At 39.7% G+C, this 22,990-nt stretch overlaps 1 protein-coding gene across 5 annotated transcripts in view; it reads left to right on the forward strand.

The window, feature by feature from the left end:
* Nucleotides 1-22,990, forward strand: part of fam184ab (family with sequence similarity 184 member Ab) — a 206,115-nt gene that overhangs the window by 143,508 nt on the left and 39,617 nt on the right. For all 5 annotated transcript variants that reach the window (XM_040018045.1, XM_040018043.1, XM_040018042.1 and 2 more), the window contains 2 exons: nt 6,285-6,497; nt 19,905-20,058. In XM_040018045.1, coding sequence (XP_039873979.1) covers nt 6,285-6,497; nt 19,905-20,058 — 367 coding nt within the window. The remainder of the gene's footprint in view (nt 1-6,284; nt 6,498-19,904; nt 20,059-22,990) is intronic.

The raw sequence follows: 22,990 nt of genomic DNA on the forward strand, positions 1-22,990 counted from the left end.
GGTAGATTTTGAAAGACTAAGGTGACTTAGTAAGCTCATAAATAGGTGTGAATTAAAAAGCTGCAGTGATGAGCAGACACACATTGAATACAAAGAAAAATCAAAACTGATGAGAATAACATGAGAAAACAAACCAGTACTAAGGCAGGACACAAACCAGAAAACAGGACAATAAACAGATGATAAAACAAAGACAAAAGCAGAGATGTGACTTTGGTTGTGGTCAAATAGTCATTTGTACTTAAGAGGGCTTCTGATTAAATCATCTGCTTGGCAGCCGTAATAAGAGCTGGTCAAATTCTCAAGTTGCAAAGAAAAGGTGCTTCAGTGCATGCTTCCTTACTTCCTTTAGCAGATGATACACTTCCCAACTCTAAGAAAATAAGGCCTTTGTACTTCCAGCTTTTGGGATTACCTTTAATTAGTTTCATGTCAGAGATTCTAAAAGCTTTAATAAAGGAAGTGTTTAAGTAGATGAGTGGACAACATGAGTGGACAGCATGGTGAGCCACATTTCTTATTCAAACCATTTTATTTCATTGTGACTGCAAAGTTTCTCACTTTTTCCCACTTGGTAATGGAAACATTATTCACATCAATGTCTAAGTTCATATAGCCTGCATAAAGAAAAATACTAAGAACAGATAAAGCTGTACTACTTCTGTAGTATCACCAGGGCTGACTCACATCACCCACCACATTATTAAGCACCCTAATGAAAGTGGTGTGAGCAGTGTGGGCCACTTTTGAAGAGGTCGTCTTCACACAGGTACTTCACCTCAAAGCTTTTGACACTGAAGTCAAGGAAAAGTAATTAGAGATAAACATGTGAGGTAATTGTGTTGGTTATGTGACTGCAACCTGAAAGTACACCAAGCTGTAGATAATTAGAGGGGAGAAGTCGATAAAGAAGAAAAAGGAGGGAAACACACTACTGCTCATTATTGCTAATATTTTATTAACCAATCACATGTCACCAACTCAATGCATTTATGCATGTAGACATGGTCACGATGACCTGAACAGGAAACTAAAGCCACAATTTTCACACGCTCACCAAAATTAGACAGAACTGAAGATTGGGGAAAGTGGTCTAATGAGTCTCGATTTCTTCTGCAATATTTAGATGGCAGGTTCAGAATTTGGCATAAACAGTTAAAAGTTCAGGCTGGTGGTGGTGGTGTAATATATTTTTGGGCACACTTTGGTTTCCTCAGTACCAAATGAGCATTGTTTAAATGCCATGCCTACCTGAGTATTGTTGCTGATCATGTCCATCCCTTTTTGACCACTAAAATAATGTCAAATTGGTTTCTTGACCATGACAAGGAGTTTACTCCAATGGCCTCAACCAATCCAAAAGGAGCAACTTTGAGATGTGATCTCATAAAATCTCCCAAAATCTCTGAGGAATGTTTTCAGCACCTTGTTGAATCTCTGCCATCAAGAATTAAAGGCAAAGGTAAAAGAGGGTCCACCCCAGTAGTAACAAGGTGTAATAAATAAAGTGTCCAGTGAGTGTAGACACAAACAAAGGCATTGCTGAGAAAGGATATATTTTAAATAAAAACAGGAACAGCAAGAAACGAACAGCTTTTATTAACACAAGAAATCACGTAGAGTCTGTACACCAAGTGTGTCTGTAAAGTACTGTTACGCAACAATACTGGTTAAAGATTTAAAGGTTTAATCTTCAACTTACAATCAACAGACCTTTTTGAACACAAAATGCCCACAGCCTGGAGTCAAGTGGTTGTAATTATACCAGTGGTGAGAAAATCAATATGATGGGCGAAACATTATTGAAGCAATAAGAGCTACCTCTCTTCTAGGTGTATGTTGTGCCTGTGACAGCTTGTCTGTGCCAGACTCACAGATTTCCTCCTAACACTGGCACACAGACTCACGTATTCATTATGTGTTAGTGTTTAACGCACACCAGAGCCCACTGCTGTAGCTAATGACTGCACAGTAATATTAATGTGGCATGACTAAGCTCTCCTGTGGTCATCGTACGTGCAGAATCAACAGCTTTATTTCTGTTTGTTTGTGCATGTCTCTTGCATTAATTGCTGGTCTTCAACATGCCCGCCCTGTCATCGGTGATTAATGTGGCAGCTCCGCACCTCACAATCAGCTAAACCATATTTATTTACTCCAATGCCAAATCAGAGCAGCAGTCAGGCTCTTGACAAATACGCACTGATGGAGAAGAGGCTGTTTAGAAATCAAATGGCAGATGTCAGTGCCAGTAAGGCCTTGATGCACAGCATGCTCCAAAGTGTGTTTTCAAAAGGCACAAGCATTGAAAATATTAGTGTCGTTGTAAATAACGCCTAATGTGAATGATATATGCGGGTAATTTTGCACTCAAACGCAGAGTTGGTAAAGCTTGAAAACCTCTGCTTTGAATCTCAGTGAAAAACCAAATTAAAAAGGGTCAGTGGCATCCACACCATCACTGTCACAATATCAGATTTTCACTTCATGATTATCAACTTCAGGATTAACAAGAAGAAGAATTTGGCTGCATGTGAATTTCATCTTTGACTTATGTTCACTGTTTTTTTTGTTTCATTTTTGGCAAATAAAATGCACCAAAGTAAGATAATATTGAGGGGGAAATGTTATGATATTATGTCTAATATTATCATATACACTATAGCTCATGGCTGTATGACTGTACCTCAGGAGGTAAAGCGGGTCATCTGTTGATCGGAAGGTTGGTGGTTCGATCCCTGGCTCCCACTAGTCTGCATGCCAAATATCTTTGATAAGATATTAACCCCAAGTTGCTCTCCAATGCATCCATCGGAGTATGAGTGTGAATGGTAGTTAGAAAGCACTTAAAAGCATAGAAGACAGTGAATGGGTGAATGTGCCATGTTGTGTAGAGCTCTTTGAATACTCTGGGAGAGTAGAAAATATAAGAATCAGTCCATTTACCATTAAATAATACAAGGCTACACGTCTGAATCTTTGAATACAGTAAAGAACATAATAACAGCAGACTAGAAGCGAGCAGATGAGTGAAAACAGATCTTCCTTATTCAACTCATGCAAAAGCTTAATCAGTGTGGTTTTTAAGCCCAACCTCCATTATATGTGTCTATCTGACAACTGCGAGCAAGAAATTTCTCAAAAATGCCAGCTATAGCAAAAATGATACAAAATTAATATATGCAAGTTGTCAAATCTGTATTTCACTGTTTTACAAATCTTTTAGTAAATTTTATCAACGGCTCTCTCCAGTTTGGCATTTTCCCTGTTTCTTTTAAATGTGCTGTAATCACACTGCCACCCAATAAAACTAACTTAGATCTATTAGTAATTAATAATTGTACCATATCATAATCTAACTAAAGGCTTCATGACTCAGTAGGTTTAACAGGTCAGACACATTATTGCTTCTAATCGTATCTAAAGGGTCGAAGTTTTTTTATGTTTCAATTAGCAGTTTTAGATCCATTCAAATACAAAATTCAATTGGGGGTTCCTCAAGGGTCAGTCCTTGGTCCATTACTGTTCAACTTTTACATGCTCCCACTTGGTACTGTCATAATATAGCCTCATATTCTTACAGCAATGACACACAGTTGTACTTACCACTTCCCTCTTATGATCTAACCTCTGGTCATAAACCAATAAGCTGCATTGATGACTTGAAGTCCTGAATGTCTCAAAACTTTTTAGAACTGAACAGACACAGGACAGAAATACTTGTGGTCCAAAATTTGTTCATATTTATCATCCATTTCTCTAAAACACAGTGATCAAGTCACAAACCTTGGTGTCATTTTAAAAAGTGACCTCAGTTTTGATAACCACATCATTATAATTACCAGAACTGCTTTCTACAACTTAAAATGTATCTAAGATTAGAAAAATCTTCTCTAAAACTGACTCTGAGAAATTCGTTCATGCATTCAAATCAAGTAGGTTATATTATTGCAATGCTCTATTTGCAGGATTTCCCAAATGATCAACATCATCGACATCTTCAGCTTGTCCAAAATGCAGCAGCCAGAATCCTTACAGGTCACTGTTTTACCCGCAATTTACCTGCATTACCCCAGTAATGAAATTACTTCAATGGCTCCCAGCGCAATATAAAATGTTTATTAAATTGAGATCAACTAAATCTGTATGTCAAACAGACTCCAAACCCTTCTATTCACAAAGGCCTACACTTAATATTTTTTGTTGTTGTTGTTTGTTCTGTTTTGCAGTTTTCACTCCCTTAAGGCATTGTAAACTTAGAGTAGTTTATTTTTTTATTTTGGGGGGGAGGGGTTCATGTCTTAATATTTTGTATTAAGCAGATTTAGTTTTCATATAATGAAATGAGCTAAATAAATTAAATTTGTCTTTGTTTTCTAGTGTATGGTTCTAGCTTTACAGGATTTATGGGAGAAACCCAAAAACCCCAAAAAGTTACTACTTAGAGAGGTCGGCACTGCTGACTTTATAATTGCAAGACATGCAAAATCACTGCCATCAGTCCAGGATTTACTCTCACTGTTGGCAATTTGTGATGACCTTCTTTTTGTACAGCTGGCACAAAACACAGTGAAACAAGGCACAGAAAGCTTAAAATGCCTGACATGATGTGCAAAATGTCCCTAAAGTGGTGGGCTGTCATTATAAAAGTGGCATTTCATGTTGGTTACATAATCACCAGGTGATAATTCAACTATTCAAAATTGCAGCAACAAAACACAAAACCTTTTACTCTTAGTAGATAAAACAAAAGACTTTCCACTCTCAGTTTAGTAAATCAGGCCCCTGTTTTAACCTTAGTGGACATCAATGTTTGAAACAAGGATACCAATGTGTATAAATGTAGGGAATGTGGAAACTGTTTAATACATTATGCAAGTTTTCACCTATTATACAACAACCCTCCCCACTAAGTCCACAATTTGCAAGCTATATGAGCAAGTAAATTTTAGATAATACAGAATCAGTGTGCAGCATATATAATCATATGTGCCTGCTAATAAAGATTTGCCACCATGCAAAAAAAATGTGTGACTCATGTCTGAGTGATAATGTAATTTCCAAATTAGTGAAGCAGTTCCTGCGGCAAAGCTACTCTATTTAGATCACAGAGAGTCTTTCCTGTTGTGTTTACTATCTCAGAAACGATGATCTGCAAGTGGCTGCACAAGACGATGGATTTATCAACAACTTTCTCCGATTATGTTTGACAGTATTGTTGTATTTTTAATTAAAAGCTCAAAGCCGGATAATTCGCTCAGCTTTCACAGTCCATAGAGCGGAGTTGCACATTCAGGGTACAAATGCTCCTGTTTGTCTGTGAGATCTTTACCCTGAAACTTGTGTAAAGAGGTGTAGAGGTGTGATCACAATATTCTGAGAATGAGTCCATGAAAGTCAGAAGTCTTAACTGATTTTCATTTCACTATCACCAAAGCTACAATAATAGAAATTCAACAATGACCCCCTACATGAAATTTAGGTCAAGAAGAGGAAGAGAAGTTGTGTGTGTGCAAGAAGCACACCATCAGAGCACAACTTTCAGGGAGTAATATAGAAACCGCAGACCCACTACAAGCTGTCTGTGAGTGCATAAGAAGACTATCTTAAGGGTGAGACTGGCTAAATTAAAATCAGCATTTTTGAATTTATAAAGCCTTTCTAAAAGATTTTCTGATCACATTCCAAACATCTGCTTTGTGAATGAATGGTTTGGTTTTAAGAACTGGGTTATTTTAAGTGATTTTATTGGCTCAGCCTACTTGACATTAAATTGTGTAGTAAGTAACTTATGGGCCCGTGACCTTAAATGAGTTTGATGCCCCTAAAGTTTACTGTCGATCTTCTTCATCGGGGTTTCTAATTAGAATGTGTTTTTTGACCTGGCAGCAGTTGCATACAGTGCTGCCAGAGCAGCTTTTGCAAGGTCGTACTTATCTCAACACTTGAATTCAAAATCCTAAGCTGTCTAGACAGGCTAATTTCGTGAGTCACACTGCTGCCTGCTTTTAGTGCTATGTTCACAGCAAAAAGCTCTTTTCCTGGAGGCCTTGAGAGTATATATTTGTTTAAGGCAAATTGATTGCCAACCCCAACCTTCTACCTTTTTGTTATTCTGCCATGTAAAAATGAAGTTCCCTTGAGACAGCCTGAACTTGCACTTCCTGGACCACCTACCTGATTTCTATCCAACTAATTATGTATGCAGAGGTCTAGAGGCAGCGGCTTCTTCAGCTTTCTCACTGACAATCACTGCAATATGTATTGTTCTTATTATTGTGCAGATATCCTTGTTGAAGCAAAGTCTGGAGATGCAGCTGTCCCAGTCGCAGTCGTCGCTGCAGCAGCTACAGCACCAGTTCAGCCAGGAGAGGGAGCACCTGAGGATGCAGCTGGAGGAGCTGCAGACGGAGCATCAGAGGCGACAGCAGCGTCTGCAGGAGGCCCACCGCTGCGCCATGCAGGACATGGAGCACGCCAGGCAACGTGATTTGAAGGTAACATTAAAGTGACCCAAAAAGGCTGCTATAGAGCTTTTTTGTCAAAGGTTCATTTGGTTGGTTGCAGCTTTCCTAGTGGCGTCTTTGTGGTTCCCATTTGCTGTGGGATTCCCAAGTACTTGTAGCTGTCCTCAATTTCTGCAATATCGCCTTCTGGTAGTGCAATCCCCTTAGTTCTGACTACCTTGCCTCTCTTTGTTACCATCCGACTACACTTCCCCAGATCGACTGACATTCCAGTGTTGTTGCTGTAGATCCTCGTGGTGTGGATCAGTGAACCAGTGTCTCATTCACTCCTACATCTCATCCAAGTAGAGGAGGTGGATGATGATGGCTCCATTCTTTAGCTGGTATCCGTAGCCAGTCTTGTCAGTGAGGTTCAGGCCTGTGCAGAACAGCAGTGGGGACAAAGCATCTCCTTGGTAGATCCTGCAATTGATGGTGTCTTGTGCTATAGGCTTAAACTTGGGATGACGCGGTGTTATTCGCCATATCCCCATTCAGTTCCTATCTATATCTATATCATTGATAGATAGGTTAAAAACACCACACTGTACATTTATAAGATGCAGTTTGCCAAGTTACAATCCTGTACTGAACAGAATAGAGAAGACATACATTTTGTGTGACTTTATCGGTCTCTCCCATTGTTGTGGAAGAACTTTGGTCCATTCTTCTTTCCAAGAAGTTTATAGGTATTGAGGTTTACACGCTTTCATTTATACACAGCTCTTTTAAGGTCCCACCGCTGCATTTCAGTCAGGTTGAGCTCCCGCACTTTGACCTGGCCATTGAAACACCTTGATTCCTTTACTTTTTTAGCCATTCTGTTATAGGTTTTCTGCTGTGCTTGAATTGTCCTGTTGCATGAGTTTGGGCCAAGCTTGAGCTGTCACACAGGTAGCGTATACAGAGTTGTCTCAGTCAATGCTAAATGTCCAAGTCCTGTGGCTGCAAAAACAAGCCCGTATCATCACCCCACTTTGGTCTTGTCTATCCAAAGCACTGAAGTCTTATAATTTGTTTAAATACAGCTTTCCAAGCTTAAGCCATGCTGCCAAGTTCTTTTTAGAGAGAAGAGGCTCCAAACAGGCCATACTTGTTCAGTCTTTTTCTAATTGTACTGTAGAGTCTGTGATGTAGCTCTTGGGTTTTTTTGCTGTTTCTCTGACATTGGGGTGAATTTAGCACTGATTGAACAATTGTGGCATTTTGTTTACACAGCACCTGAAGCTCCAGTACAGCAAGGAGCAACATTTTCTGCTTTTAGAGATTTTCACACTTGCTGATAATCAATTTATCAAGTGCCTCTGATTAGCAGCTACTGGCTACTACTTGCCATCTTTATTTTTTATAAAAGCAGTAAGGGTGTACTTAAGTTTTTAACAAGTACATAGAGTCCTCTGAAAACATTCTTTTTCTATGCCTGAAAGTTTTATCGATGGAAAGGAAATAAATCTAAAAATGTGTCATGAAGCAGTCTGATTGGCAAGATTTATACTGCAACACAGACTCGGGCCAAATCAGTACCATGAGCAGTAGACTGATCAGCCCAATAGACACATTTTGTTCATTGCAAATTACATGAAAATAATAGTTTATGTCCTATTTCAATGTTTTTGGATGGACAAGCTGCTAGACCTGCCACATTACAATCCCTTTGCACAACCCTGTGAAGACAAAGAGACCAATGATAACACACTGCAGAGCAAATAACTTTTTAATCGCTGCTGTTGTGTTTGCTGTTTGAAAGCTGAATTTGAAATTGATTTTGCTCCTGACAGAGAGTCTTTCCAGCTCAAATAGATCAATAGGCCTGCAGACAAATACAGAACTTAATACAAAATGTTGTTGGGAAGCGTGTACTGCTCTCGCTAATTAAAACAAAGGATGTGGGTGACATACGGAGAAATAAAACAGTAATTATAATAATACATCTCAGCGACCCTCGGGACCCCTACGTCTCTCTGCTCTGCATGGAGCATCAATCAGCAGTCATCAGTGAACACTGTCCTCTGCACTCAATGTTCCCCAATCACCGAATACAGTGCATTATTATTTCTATTTAGTTCAAAAAGTGTGTTTTCTAAGACCACTGGGCCTTCTTCAGTTCTGAATTAGTTGGTTTATTATCTGGTTTATTAGCTCTAAGTGCTAAACCTTTAACCTAAATCTAAGCCTAAATTTAAACTTAATTCTAACTTTAACCCTAACTCAAACAGACTAACACAAGGGTACTAAAAAGTGAGAGCTGGTCAAGATGTTCTACGTTTTTAAGATCATTCTGATGGTTTAAACATGTTTTCATTTATCTGTCTTTGTTTTCCTGTGGCAGATGACTTTAGTGACTCAGTCATGTTCTTTGGATGAGTAATTCTCAACAAAACAGCAAATAACAATCTGCCCATTCTCCACAGCCACATTTTAATAGGACTGTTACACACACACACATGTTCAGTGAGTGCATCCCTTCAGCTCGCCACTTTATAAAAGAGTCGTTTTATGATTGCCTCTGTGTGACACCTCTCAATTATAGCTACAAAACTATCTAGGTTTATGTACATTTCACTATGCCAGACAGGGTATTGCAAAAAGAAAAAAAAGAATGGTGACATAGACAAGAGACCGAGGATGCAACACCATCAATCTCTGGGTGATCACTTTGCACAGGTCACGTGGTAGGATAGCTCTAAACAGTCATGGTCAGACCCAGACTGATGGCAGTCACTGACACAGACTAGCGAAGGTTTGTAAATACCTTACAATAACACAGAGAAGAACACAAAAATTTGCAAAATGTGAGCAAACACTTGGCGACAGTGGAAAGGAAAAGCTCCCTTTTAACAGGAAGAAATCTCCATCAGAACCAGGCTCAGGGAGGGGCGGCCATCTGCCTCGACCGGTTGTGGGTGAGGGGAGGAAGACGGAACAAAAGCACGCTGTGGAAGAGAGACAGAGGTTGTAGAAAATAGATATGAGTGGTTTAATTAACTCCATATGCAGCAGGAGTCCAAGACTACATCATTTTTACTCCTTAAAAAAACACCCGATGGGTTTTGCCATTACCCCCCCAGGCCGACAGTAATCCTGCATTTCAGCATAATAAGAACTTTTAGTTTTTATATGTAAAATGTTGCATTCCTGAAAAGTTTCATGCTGTTATTCAATGTAAATAGTTTAAACGACTACATGAACTGTGAGCTTACAGACTCCTGTTATCCTCTCAGCCAGTTAGAGATGCTCCTCAGGAGAAGTCTTACTTGACTTTTGAATGCAGTGGAGCCTTGTCAGAGTCAAGAGTAGAGTGGCAGTGACTCATCTCCATCATTACTCGCCCTGACTGACAGCAGACAGCCTCTGCATCAAGTAGCTCTACTGACAGCTCTGTGTTTCCTCTTTATAATGTCAAAAACATGCAAGTATAAACACAACATACCCTCTCCTCAAGGTGCCAAGAAAATGTTCTTCAGCACTAATCCGTCCATTTCACAGTCAAGGTCGATTTGGATCAGTTTTACATCACAATTCCAAATCCCGTCTCCGTCTTGGACGCTGTAATTGTATTAATACTTTAAGTAGAATGGAGGTCAGGAAGCAGCGTCCTTATGATGTCTTTCTGGCATTTCCCACAGTACACATTTGTATGAGACTGTGTGTGTGTGTGTGTGTGTGTGTGTGTGTGTGTGTGTGTGTGTGTGTGTGTGTGTGTGTGTGTGTGTGTGTGTGTGTGTAAACGATAGAAAACAGTGAGTCACACAGCTCTTATGAAATCGACAGTCTTCATTATTTCCCCGTAAACCGAACTGACTGCTGTAACAAACACGCTCCTCTCTGTTATCTTCATCTCCTCCTCCACTTGTTTCTCCTCTGATGCAAACGCACACAGCACTGGTACATATTTGCTCACTATACCCATAAAATTGACCACTTTTTTTGTTGCTCAGAGTACTTCTTCCTCTGTCACAGACTTAGTTAATAAGCTGGGGAACCACGTGTTAAAAGCTTTATGGAGGGCTTTTATGGTGACGGGGTGTTTGTTTCTGTCGGAGCGCAGGGAGAGAAAACTCAATTATCCCGTGTGGAAGCATTTGAAGGATGATTTGTGATTTGTCTGTGTGTGTGTAGGTGTGTGTGTGTGTGTGTGTGTGTGTGCGGGGTGGGGGTGGGGGTGGTGATGAGAGGTACATTCATATTGTCTGGTGTTATCTCTTCACACTTCACAGGAAGTTATATCCAGGGAGTAATACATTTGTTCCAAATCCTTGCTATATACGCACATACACACACATTCAAATAACCAAAGTTTGCTCCCAGACTCTCTGCAACAAAAAGCTGCAAATAGAAGCAGTGAATGAGTGTGAGGCAATTGACAGTATATGGAATTTCCTATCTTTTGTCTTAGTTATTTCTCCGATACTTACTTGCCTTCTTTTGTCTGCACGCTAAGGGAAAGAATGATTTCACCTTCAACAGTGGTGTTTTTTAAAAGGATGTGTAGATATTAATTCAAATAAATATTTAAAAAATTGCAGGCACCCACCATCCAGGCTGCAATATCACTGTCAGATGGATTGATGTTATTCATTTTACTGACATAAATCCTTCCTGTTGATGCAGTCATGTAAAAAGGTTTTCACACAAGATATGAAGTCCTGTGAAAAGTAACACTAACAGCTTCAATAGGAATTTAGAGGGTTACATGTTAAACAGCCTCATTGGACTAGTCATGTGTCTCTAATCAAATGCACTTGATTGATTGATAATCAGCAAATGTGACCATCTCTGTAAAAGCAGAGGTTGTGACAGTCACAATCTTTCCAGCACTTTCAGCCCAAGTTTGGATCGTGTAGTGCATAGAGAAATAGCAAAAAATCCTAAAGCTACATCTCAGACTCAGACTTAAGCTGATGTGTTAAATACTAAAGTTCATAATAAGCGTATCATTAGAAAAAGTCTGATCAACTATGACTTGTTTTAAAGGGTTGCTGGCAGAAGGCCTTGGACAGTATGGCTTAGGTTTGTATCTGAATAAACCACAAGACTTCTGAACCAAAGCTCTTTGGATAGACAAGACCAAGGTGGAGACAAATACTTCACACCAGCTGTCAAGGACAGTGATGGAGGAGTGATGATCGGGGCTTGTTTTGCAGCCATGGGTCCTGGGTACCATGTAGTCGCTGAGCCAACCAGCTCCTCTTTATACCAAAGTATTGTAGAGCCAAATGTGAGGCCATCTGTCTAACAGCTAAAGCTTGGTCTACATTGAGTCACACCATAGGACAATAATTCCAAGCACAACAGCAAATCTACTACACTGACTGAGACTAAGTCCAGACCTCAACCTAATTGAAATCCTGTGGTGGGACCTTAGGTCAGCTGTGCATAAACAAGTGACCACAGTGGTTCTATAATTTACTGGCTCATTGGGTATACTTAGTTCACACAGGACTTGTAAGATTACTGTGAAAATGTAAATTGTCGTGCCTGTGAATCAAGATTTTCTTCTAATTTGTGCATTACCTTGGAGATTGACCAGATATTTGACCATCACTCTGGTTTTGTTTTTTTTGTTGTTGGTGGTGGTTTTGTTTAGTGCCACACAAGTGTTACCATCCATGGACACTTAAATTAGATAGTAAATTTTTTTTTAGACTTATTTGAACTTTAAATTTTACTGGTCACCACAACAGAAAACAGCATGCACCACTCAGTATTACTCCCATATTTTTTATCCAGAGTTGCTTCGGTAGAATGTTTCTGATTCGTGGTACTTATGTAGCGCTTTTCTACTCTTTCTGAGAGAATAGAAGTACTTCTGGACATCTCTCATCCACACAGCACTTTATTCTGCCGTTAACCTTTTTTTTTTTTTTTTCTTATCACACACACATTCCCACTCCAATGAATTCACCAGGGGCAATTTGGAGTTCTGTGTCTTTCCCAAGGACACTTCAAGAGATGGAGTGTATGAGCCAGGGATCACACCACTGACCATCTGACTAATAGATCACCTCCCTTCCTGTACAGCAGCAGCCCAGTCAGCAACAAAAATGTCGCTGGTACCATTTTATTAATCACAAGGTCATCATGCACTCAAACAGTTCCTGCTTTCGTCAATTTTACTTTAAATGTCATGATTAATTACAGAACACACATAATGCTGTGTTGAAGAAGCATAGAAACTGACTTTTAAGGCAATAAACTCTTCTCATACATCAAGCGCATCAAGTGGGGTCGTTTTCTCTGGCTTCAATTCAATCAGATTTCTTTTTCCAGCCACGAGAGTTGCTTTTTTCTGCCATAATTCTTTATGTAGTGAAATAATTATCTATGAGGAATGCTGAAAGTTAGTGTGCACATGTTCAGACATCACCTGTGCTACTTTTCTCCTGATCTGATCTGACCTTCAAGTCCTGCATTTAAAAAAAAATCACCAAATCCCCTCAATCATCTCTGGAATAACGGCAGAGTGCAGTCATTTCCCACAGTCAAACTTTTTTACTAGTCAGGTGGTGTTCTCTGGTCAAAAAAGCTTTGAATAAGGTGAGCATTATTGTATTACAGCAGCTTCAGGGTTCGAACATGTTACCTGTCTTAAAACCCTTGTGTTGGCTGCAGGTTAGTTTAGGCATTAAGATTCTACTCAACAGTCTAAGATCTTGAATGCACATTAGACAGGCTTTTAAGCCACATCTCTTTCAGATGCCTCACTTTCTCCACCTGGGGACTCTCAGTGGTCTTCGGGGTCAGGATTCAGAATTGCACTAAAAGCAGCTGAATCAGTTTGCCACAAAACCTGAGGGTCAATGTTCTCAGTTCATGTCTTTGTATGTTTACCCGAAGCTCTTGTTCTTCGGTATCACGACTTTTACTTGTTAAATGGATTCAGCCACCAGAAAAGTAACAAATATTGACCGCTTGGTAATGGAAAGAAGATTGAAGAAGCAGGCCTTCACACACAAACAGCACAGAGAGACAAGACAGGGGAGGAGGTGAATGTAATAACAGTTCGGTCAGTTTGTAATTAAAGGATTCACTGCAGTTAAGAGAAACTAATGCTCTCCTTTTAATTAAAGGAATAAAAGGTATGCTTTTAACTGACTCGGGGCACAAAAGCAACAATGATCAATACTGATGAATAAGATAGATTAGTGGCTTTTAAAACTCTTACAGGATTCGCTGCACATATGAACTCAGTGAAGGACATTAAGAATATCTATGATAATTAAAGGCTCTCCCAGATCTTAAAAAACTGCAGTGGTGCTACTTCAAAGTCAAACTGTAGAGCTTGTGTTTTGTGATGTGTTCAAGAGAAACAGAATACTTAGGCAAGGATTAGATGGATTAAATCAAGTCCTTAAGTCTCAAGTAAGGGCCAGTGGACCAACACCTAATCTTAAAAAGGAAGACAGGGAATGAATGAGGCCCTAAATGGATTATTTGGAAGTATAAAATTGAGTGTAGTGTTGTGTCTCATGTTGGACACGATAGTAAAGTAGGCTGCCATGATTTATCTGCAAGCCCCTTTGTTACCCTCCTCCGGCCTAGCTTCTCTTTTATATTTGAGTGAAAGAGGTCTGTGCTGCTTTGCCTTCTTGGGCCGGGCACTGAGCATATATAGGGTACATTTTTCAGATTTTTGTTTTGTTAATCTGAACTAAAACACAAAAAGTTGAATTAAAAATAGAGTATTTTTACAATTTAAATATTTTTAATTAACTTCTAGGTGTGGCTTCTGATTACAGTTAAGTCAAAATGCTTATTTGCATCACTTTATGTTGCCATAAAGTGATGCACACTTTTTGGCAGCATAAAGTGTGCACCACTTTTGTGTTGGAAGATTTCAGCTTACAAAATCTTGAAGATCACTTTGCATGTCTATTCCTTTATCTGTGCCAAGATTATACCAACCGCTTACTTCACTCATGGCGTCAGGTTAGCTACATAAAGGTTGACGAAACACAACCAGACAACGAAATAATAATCCTTGCAGTATGGTAAAATTGAAGAAAAGAAAAAGAAAAAAAAAGAGTCAAATTTATACCATAGATTATTTTCAGAAAAGTTTATCCTTGACCTTGATCCTTGAGGTTGAGGTAGCTGAGATTCAAACATGTCGTAGATTTTTAGTAGATGCACCAATGGTATCAATTTGAAAAAGTTATGTTGCATCGTTCTCAATTTATCACATGTGAAAATCATGACTGAGGGGTTAAAAGTGCTGGAAACGGCAGTTCCTTCAGTCGCCACTTGAGGCAGGCTCAGAAAGTGAATGAGTACTCATAGGCTCACATGTTAAAATGCCCCAATTTACAGCAGAAGCAAACATCTTTTCAAGTTAGTACAAAAATGGTTTTGGCTTCGGTGGATAGTTTGACATCAGCTGTTTAGCGAGTCAATTTGTGTTATAGTTCATTGGTCTGGATTAGGGATGGGTATCGTTTAGGTTTTATCCGATACCAGTACCAAACCGGTGCTTTTGAAACGGTGCTGGTGCTTAAACGGTGCTCGAACCGGTGCTTAAAGAATGGAGAACACACACTTTGTCCAAAAACCTCTTGTGTTCAGCTGTTTTTTTGTGAAAAGATAACAATGTTAGCCTTTTCTGCAGCTATAGGGGATTTATGGCATCACTCTTGGCTGGAAGCAGTGCTTAAACAATGGAAAAAAACAAATTTTGTCCAAAACCCTCTCATGTTTAGCCGTTTTCCACTTTTTCTTTGGTCATTTTAGCCTTTTTGGCCAGGGTGAAGGGAGCATCTGCCATCAAACAAGAAGACAGCCGCATGTAGCTATGATGAGGTTTGCTAGTTCACCTTACATGCATTAATGTAATAACGTGGTTAGCCTACTCAGCGTAAATTACACACGAACAACATTAAGCTACTCACGCAGAAAAGAACGGCTGCTGCTGCCATCATCATCCGTCATCATTTCTGCTACACTGGCAGGGCTAGGGGCCAGGACTCTACTATTCGGGTTCTTGGGGGATGTTGCTAACTCCGGGTCGATAACAGCCACCACACCCACAGTAGATGTGCTCTGTGTGAGGTCTTGCAGCAAGTTATCAAATACGGTGCATTTCTCGGCTTTAAAAAAAAACCCACTATGCGTCGCCAGGTGTTTCATCGGATTCGAGGTGTTACCTCCTTTGCACAGTGTCACCTTAAAGCACTTGTTGCAGGCTGCTGAGTTTGCATCTTTTGCTGTGAAGTACAGCCAGACTTTTGACCGCTTCGCCTTGGGCATTTTTAATCTGTAGCTCTGCTCTAAAAGAACGTACGTACCTGGACCCGCCTACTATCCTCGGAAACGTAAAATGATTAGCTAGAATTCAAAGTGTATGACATCTCAGGAAAAAAAAAGCACCGAAAGAAAGCACCGAAATGTGCGCTGCTTTTTGGTCTGGTTACTACCGTTTATGTCAGAACCGGTGCAATCATGGCACCGGATACCGGTACCCATCCCTAGTCTGGATACAGACTTTTATGTCCCTTGTTTGTGTGGTTGGTTTCTGTTTGGTAGATGTGGTAGAAAAAAGAGACTGTGGTGGCAACCAAAACACCAAATTTTAGGCATCAACATGTGAACTCCATACGCAGTGGATTAAATCACACTGGCTTCATCCATCATTGATACACTGACTGTGTTTGAGATTAATCAGAATAATGTTGCCTTTTATTAAGTTGCTGAGGATTGTTACGTTATCTTTTTAGGACTTAATGTGATTCTTCTGCTCTAAAGTGCAAATAGGAAAATTATGTAAAATATAAAGCAGCTTTTCATCGTGAGAAAACAGAGAGCCCTGTTATAGCAGATAAATGACTGAATCCACTATAAATAGCAGTTATTTCTTTTCTTTTTTTCTTTCTGAAGTCATTAATGCACTGTGCTGCTTTTGGTGCTTTTGAAGGGTTAGCATAAAAACAGCATGGGAGCCCCGTCGAACACTGAATAACCAGGGCTGCTGTCCGCCAACTCAGAGCGAGCCTCATTTCAATATTCAAGCATCTCTTCAATCCATGTATCATTTCCCAAAGGCATTACACACTGCTGAATCACAATGCAGATGTTTCTGTCAGCCTCATTTGAATATCATTTTAGATCATTCTCACTGATGGATTGTGGTTTAAAATTTACAAAATGGCACCTGAACATTTCACTGACAAAGAAAAACGAGCTAAACTCAGTGTGAACCGTGGTGTGCTTTAATGCTTTGTGCAACAATGCAAATGAGATCTGAACGTCATCCAATATTTCACGACTGCTGATAGAAAAAGTATCAACATTTTCCTTATTTATTGTCATGCTGGGTTAGTTATCTTGATACCATTTTAGACAAAGATGATTAGGTGGTTTGTCCAGAGTTGGAAAGAACATTTAACACTTTATATCGAGGTTCTTGAACTACATCAGATAAATTAAAAAGTCACTTGTATTGTTCTCATCTTTATTTTACATTTTTTGCCCTCATTGGTTTGAGCATTTTCTTGGGGCTTGACATCAAGACTGAAATTCTATTCTGAACATAGAGTGTTACCAAATGCATCTGGCAACCAAAAATCTAATCAGACAGTTAAGGGTTTAAAAGTTTTATTAAGTTCAAGAGTTGGGTTTTAGAGAGACGCACTGGAGTTTCTCAGATTAGATGATGGACAGTTGAGCGAGCAACGTAGTCCATCTTTTTTATACTTCACTTAAGGGCTATGTGGTCTGTGATGGTTGTACGTGACACTGTGATAGGTAGTGAATGTAGGGAGCAGTGGAAGAGACCCTGAAGAGGTGGAGGGCTTTTCTGGAAAGAAAAGGAATGAAAGTTAGTAAAAGTAAGACAAAATACTGAATGAAGAGGGAGACAGTTTGAAAGTGGATGGAGTAGAAGGTGAATGAGTTTAAATCCCTGGATTCAATTATCAAAAGCAACGGACAGTGCACAAGAGAGGTGAAGAAGAGAGTCCAGGCAGGATGGAGTGGGTGGAGACGAGTGTCAGAGGTGATTTATGACAAAAGGATAGTAGAGGAGGGAAATAGAAGGCAGAGTTGAAATTGTTAGGATTTTGACCAAGATTAGAAATCAGTGCATCAGAGGGACAGCTCAGGTTGAGTGTTTTGGAGACAAAGTTAGAGGTGACTCTAAGATAGTTTGGACATGTACAGAGGAGGGATAGTGGATATACTGGACAAAGGATGTTGAAGATGAAGCTGCCAGGCAGGAGGAAAAGAGGAAGACCTCAGAGGAGGTTTGTGGATGTCATGAAGGAGAACATGCAGAGGGTTGGTGTGACAGAGCAGGATGCTAGGAATAGGGTGAGATGGAGGCAGACAGTCCACTATGGTGATCCCTGCAGTTAAAGCCAAAAGAAGTAGTTTAGGTGGAGGCTACTTTCTGTAAATGCTATGCTATGTATCATAATCATAAACACCTTTGTAAGCTTAGAAAAGCCTTGACAATGACTACTGTTAATCTCTAAAGAAGTCATATTGTACCAACTTATACCTGCATGTTGAAAAATAGCGCTTAAGTAGTACCCTGTGTGTGTAATCTCAGTGATAACTTTAGAGGACTGCTTTCTGGAAACAGAAATGAGGCTCCTGATAGATTGCAGAAACACTTTAATAGCCGTTTGACACAGAGACGTCAAATCCTGACAGCAACAGCAGCGCTGACTATTTCTCAAAGAAGCATGTTTCCTATAAACCGCTGCTAGAAAGGCACAAAGTGTGGATACTCACACATCAAAAACAGCCTTTTCCTGCCAGAGTAAACACTCAGCTGCCAGCAGCGTAACATTAGTAGGTCTTCACTGATGTTACGGTGTGTGTGTGTGTGTGTGTGTGTGTGTGTGTGTGTGTGTGTGTGTGTGTGTGTGTGTGTGTGTGTGTGTGTGTGTGTGTGTGTGTGTGTTTTGTGGCAACCCTCCAGTAAACAGTGCTAATCCATGATGCTAATGCTGTGTATGCTTGTCAGTTGTTTTTGCTAATAGTCAAATATGTTTTTCTGTTTAAACTGTTTAAGTTCTTGTTTGGAAACTAAAGTGGAAATCAAAGAGCTGAACGAAACAAAATGAACATATTTATTGTTTTATTAATTAAATAGTCGAGACTCTTGCTTTCAGATGCTGAATGTGACAAAAAGTTTCCAGAAAAGCTGAAAATTGGAAGTGTACACAAAGACTGCCTCTGGTGCCTTTAGCCTAAATACTAATTAATGTCTTCGTGCCTGTTCCTTCTTCATAGCACGACAACAGCAAAATTATCAAAAGAATCTGATGGCACATCACTCAGTTTTTCTCTCTGTGTCAATATAAACAAGTTTTTTGAAGGGTTACCATAAATTTATTAATTCCAGCAGGACATGATGTGAGCTCCAATCCTGGGAAATTGCCTGATACTCTTCTTCACATCCATTTGTCAGATCGGTCAGGATATATCCGCAAGCTTCTTAGAAACCCACCTCTATCCCATCTCCAGATTTCCATGTTTGCATGCAGAAGGATCAAGAGTAGGGATGCGCCAATCCATTTTTATGCCTAATATCCCTACGGACACCTTAGCTTTGTGTATCTGCCATTAAAATAGTGATGTAATACCTAAGCAGTGTGACACAAACAGAAAACAAAGACTGTCTGCCTTCAAAGTGAAAGTTGGGTGTTTTGAAACATGCTGGTTGCACCAACAAAGAACGCCGTTCAGTGACGGTGAACACTTTAGTTCTGGTGTGCCGCACTTTTCCAAGTTCAGTAGCTAGTTGGCAAGTGTTTGCACACAGGATGTTTTTTTTCTTGCAAACTAATGGCAACCAGAACGATCTTCCAGCATCCAAAGCAGATGGAAATATGCAGCAATATGAATATGAAGCACTTCTGGACAGGAACGGCAAACCTTCTAGGAAAAGTGTTTATGAGACTTGAAATATGACGGAGAAAACTGTCTGCGCGTTCTTTAATATCACATCTCCAGAGCAGAGTGACTTATAATTTTTTCCTGACATTTCAAATGTAAGAAATTTAAGAAAATAGCATGTGCACTATGATGCATTCAGACATAGAAGGTGACCCCGATTTGTGCAGTCTGCAGCATAAATAGTGTGTTTCTTGATGCTTCAGTGGTCAGTTTCTCCTTTAGCTCATAGAGGATTTTAAATAAAATTGTTTCCTTTTACTTTCTTTCTTGCTCACTGTTCCATTTCATTGTTTTTATCCCTCTTGCCTCTTACTTTTCCCTCCCACTCCATCATTTCCTCCTATACTGTTCATTTTCTTGCATTTTTCCTGTCGCTGGTCTCCCTCTGCTCCTCCCACTCCTCCATTTCCCTCTTTTTAATTGTTTTCCTGACCTCTTTTTGTTTCTCTTTCACCCTCCTCTGTTTCCTTTTTTTACCCACCTGTCTCATCTCTCCATCAGGACCTGGAGGAGCGTCTCCGCCACCATCACCATGCAGAGCTGCAGTCTCTCAGAGAGGCTCACCGCCAGAGCATCGAGACGCTCAAACAGCAGTCAGAACAGGAGCTTCAAACACTCCGCTTTGAACTGGAGGATGAGGGCAAAGCCATGTTAGGTAAAGTGTGTGTGTGTGTGTTTGGTTGCTCTGTCTTTGTGTGTGGGTGCATACATAAAAACAGATTAACCCACCCATGAATTTTAAGTATATTTTGCCTTGATTGGAGAGTTTTTAGTCAGAGTCTGCACTGATTTTTCAGTTTGAGCTGAAACTATAGAAAGAACAGAAGAATGTTTAAGTAGAACCGACAAGTATAAACACAAATATGAATATATTTGTGTTTAAACTTGTAGGTTGAATATGAGACTATTGGCAGGACTTCAATTCAGCCATGAGATCCTCCCCCCTGTCTCGCTCTGTTTTCACACTGCCACATTAAGTGCTATACCAGACTATATACAGCCTTAAGTGGAAGTCATTTATGAAACCCTCAAACACACCCTGTGGCAGCTGATTTGTGTCTACATAAAGGAGACTTCACACACCTATGAATATGGATTCCTGGTGGTTATTTCAGAAAAATCCAAATGGAAAAAATGCAGCAGGGGCTAAACAGATTCATGTATTTCAGAAGAAAGTCTTGAGTGAAAGAAGATACTGGCAGTGAAGGACTTAAAGGGAAAATTAGGGCTGCCACATTTATTGGGGCTAATATTTTATCCTCTAATATGTAACAATTATTTTTCAAAAAATATATATTTTAAACTGGATTTCTCTGAAATGTAAATGCATTGTGAGCTTTAGTTTGGCAAAAGGACCCAACACGTGTACAATGTCACAGGGTCGGTGTCTCTAGTGAGATTACCAACTCCCGGTGCAACTCTCTCCTCCGGTCCCAGCGACCTCCTGATAACGGGAGAGCCTAATAAGCCAATCAGCCCCAGCTGCCCTCCCAGCCTCCCGGGCATTGGCCCCTGAACCCACTGCACCACGCCTCCTCTGCAGCCGCAGACCACACAGTGTTGTTTTGGCATCCCCCAATTTTTGTAACCTGACCCCAGTCTGCAGGCAAAAGTGTGCGACAGGGTCCATCTGTACTAGTGCATCTACAATAATATGAAAGTCCAGGAAAAAGTTAGTTGTTTCAGGATTTATACTTTCATGTATTCTCCATTTATTAAATATTTATACATTTTGATTTGGTTTTGGCTTAAAGCTCATGAAAAAAACGCACAAATCCATCATAAGTTTTATCGTAACATTTTCTCATTTTTATCAAAAAAGGATTCAAAATACAAAACTGTCCAATTTCTGAAGTGAGCTGGCTGACGAATGGAGCACAGACAGCACTGTGAGCAAGTCCAACTGGAAAAAGAAATCAGCATCTCTGTAAAGGACGTGAGCAGATGAAGCATAAAATCATGCAGTATTTATACTGTTTAAATTTTTATTTACTCAAACTTCAAATGAAATAATGAAATAATTTAAGATATTTTAAGATTTTCATTAGCTCTAAGCCATAATAATCAAAATGAAAACAAAGAAAGTATTAATTTATTCATTTTAAATGTATAAATCTGTATAGAATATATAAAAGTTTACCCGTTTAAATTAAAAAGTGAAAAAAAATGAAGATTTTCACAGTATTTTAGTTTTGTGAGATATACTTGTACAGGCCTCTCTGTGATACATCAGCACAGCTCAGGGATTCCCAGCTGGTGCAGACGGAGAACAGTTGGAAAAGATGAGGTCACATTATCACACATTTGAGCCAGTTTTGTTTGTGAGGACACAAATCTGTAACTTTCCAGCTCCCTGGCAACGTTCTGTTAATGTCAGAACGTGTTGGACTATAGCAGCTGGTAACCTGGTCCGTTCACCATTAGTGAGTCTTGGTCATGTTTACTGCCTGCTCCACGCTCTGTTCAGACGGCTCATTCCCCCGAACCTCATGGAGTTTTTCCAACTAGTGGAAACACATCGGAAGTGAAAAAGGACGGCTGTGGGAGATATCTGTTTCAATAAAACACTCAGAATTTGGTCCGAGGGAAAGTCATGCAGTAGAATGATGGGTGATCATTTTTGCCTGCTCGCTCACAGTTTGTGTTTTGTCCTGTTTGTCGGTTGTCGTCTCTTTTCAATTAACCATCCCCATCGATTGTGGCAGTTAACCACCCCTCCTCCAGCCCGGGTCTGATCTCATTCTGTCAAAAGACAGTCTTTCCTCCCCACTGCAGAACAACATTAAAGCGCATTTAGATAGCTGGTCTTGCACAGCGGTGCTATAGAAATGGCATTTCTGTGAATAATAGCTGTAATTTCAGAACGCAAGACATATGGATGTTTTTTACATGACTGTAGACAGACATTCTTTCATCACAGACTACATTATTACATTTCTCTGTCTTACGTTAATGTTGCTATTTGACAGGAGAAACATCTGGTCTTTATTATTTTCTCATTATAATGCAGTGTAGGGACAACAGAGTAAAATGAAACATCAACAAGGATCTAAAGTCTAACAAAATCATATAAGCACATAAGTGAAGTAAATTCTCAACCTCACCAAATATTTGGTGCCGACAAACCAGTACTGTGCTGTGATAAATGGTCTTCCATTACCCTCTATGTCATGGTCCTGACACTGGCAGGCTCCAGCGATAATATTATTTTATTACCTGTTCCTCCTTATATCTCTTACCTTTTTTTCTATCGTATCCTCATACGTGTGTATTCGCATGTTCTGTTTCTTTCTGTTTGCCCGTCTTCTGACTGGTTTTGAACTGCAGAGAGAAATCATGTGCAGTTCGTGACTTTGTTCTTCTTTTGTCTTTCAAAGCTAATAGCAGTGTGTTCCCTCACCATGCTTCTCTAAGCCATTAGACTGTTTGCAATAAAAGGTGTTCATTGAAGTGAGGATTAAAGGCCACTCGGGTAAAGGCAGCAGAGGCATTCTCTTTATGGGCAAAGTTAGGGGAAAAAAAAGTAATGTAGTAAGAATGCCTTTGGATGTAATGAGCTCTTTTTGCAAATAGACAAAAGGCTGAAA

The sequence above is a fragment of the Simochromis diagramma genome, unplaced genomic scaffold, assembly GCF_900408965.1.
Source record: "Simochromis diagramma unplaced genomic scaffold, fSimDia1.1 OVJJ01000802.1, whole genome shotgun sequence".
Classification (NCBI taxonomy): domain Eukaryota; kingdom Metazoa; phylum Chordata; class Actinopteri; order Cichliformes; family Cichlidae; genus Simochromis; species Simochromis diagramma.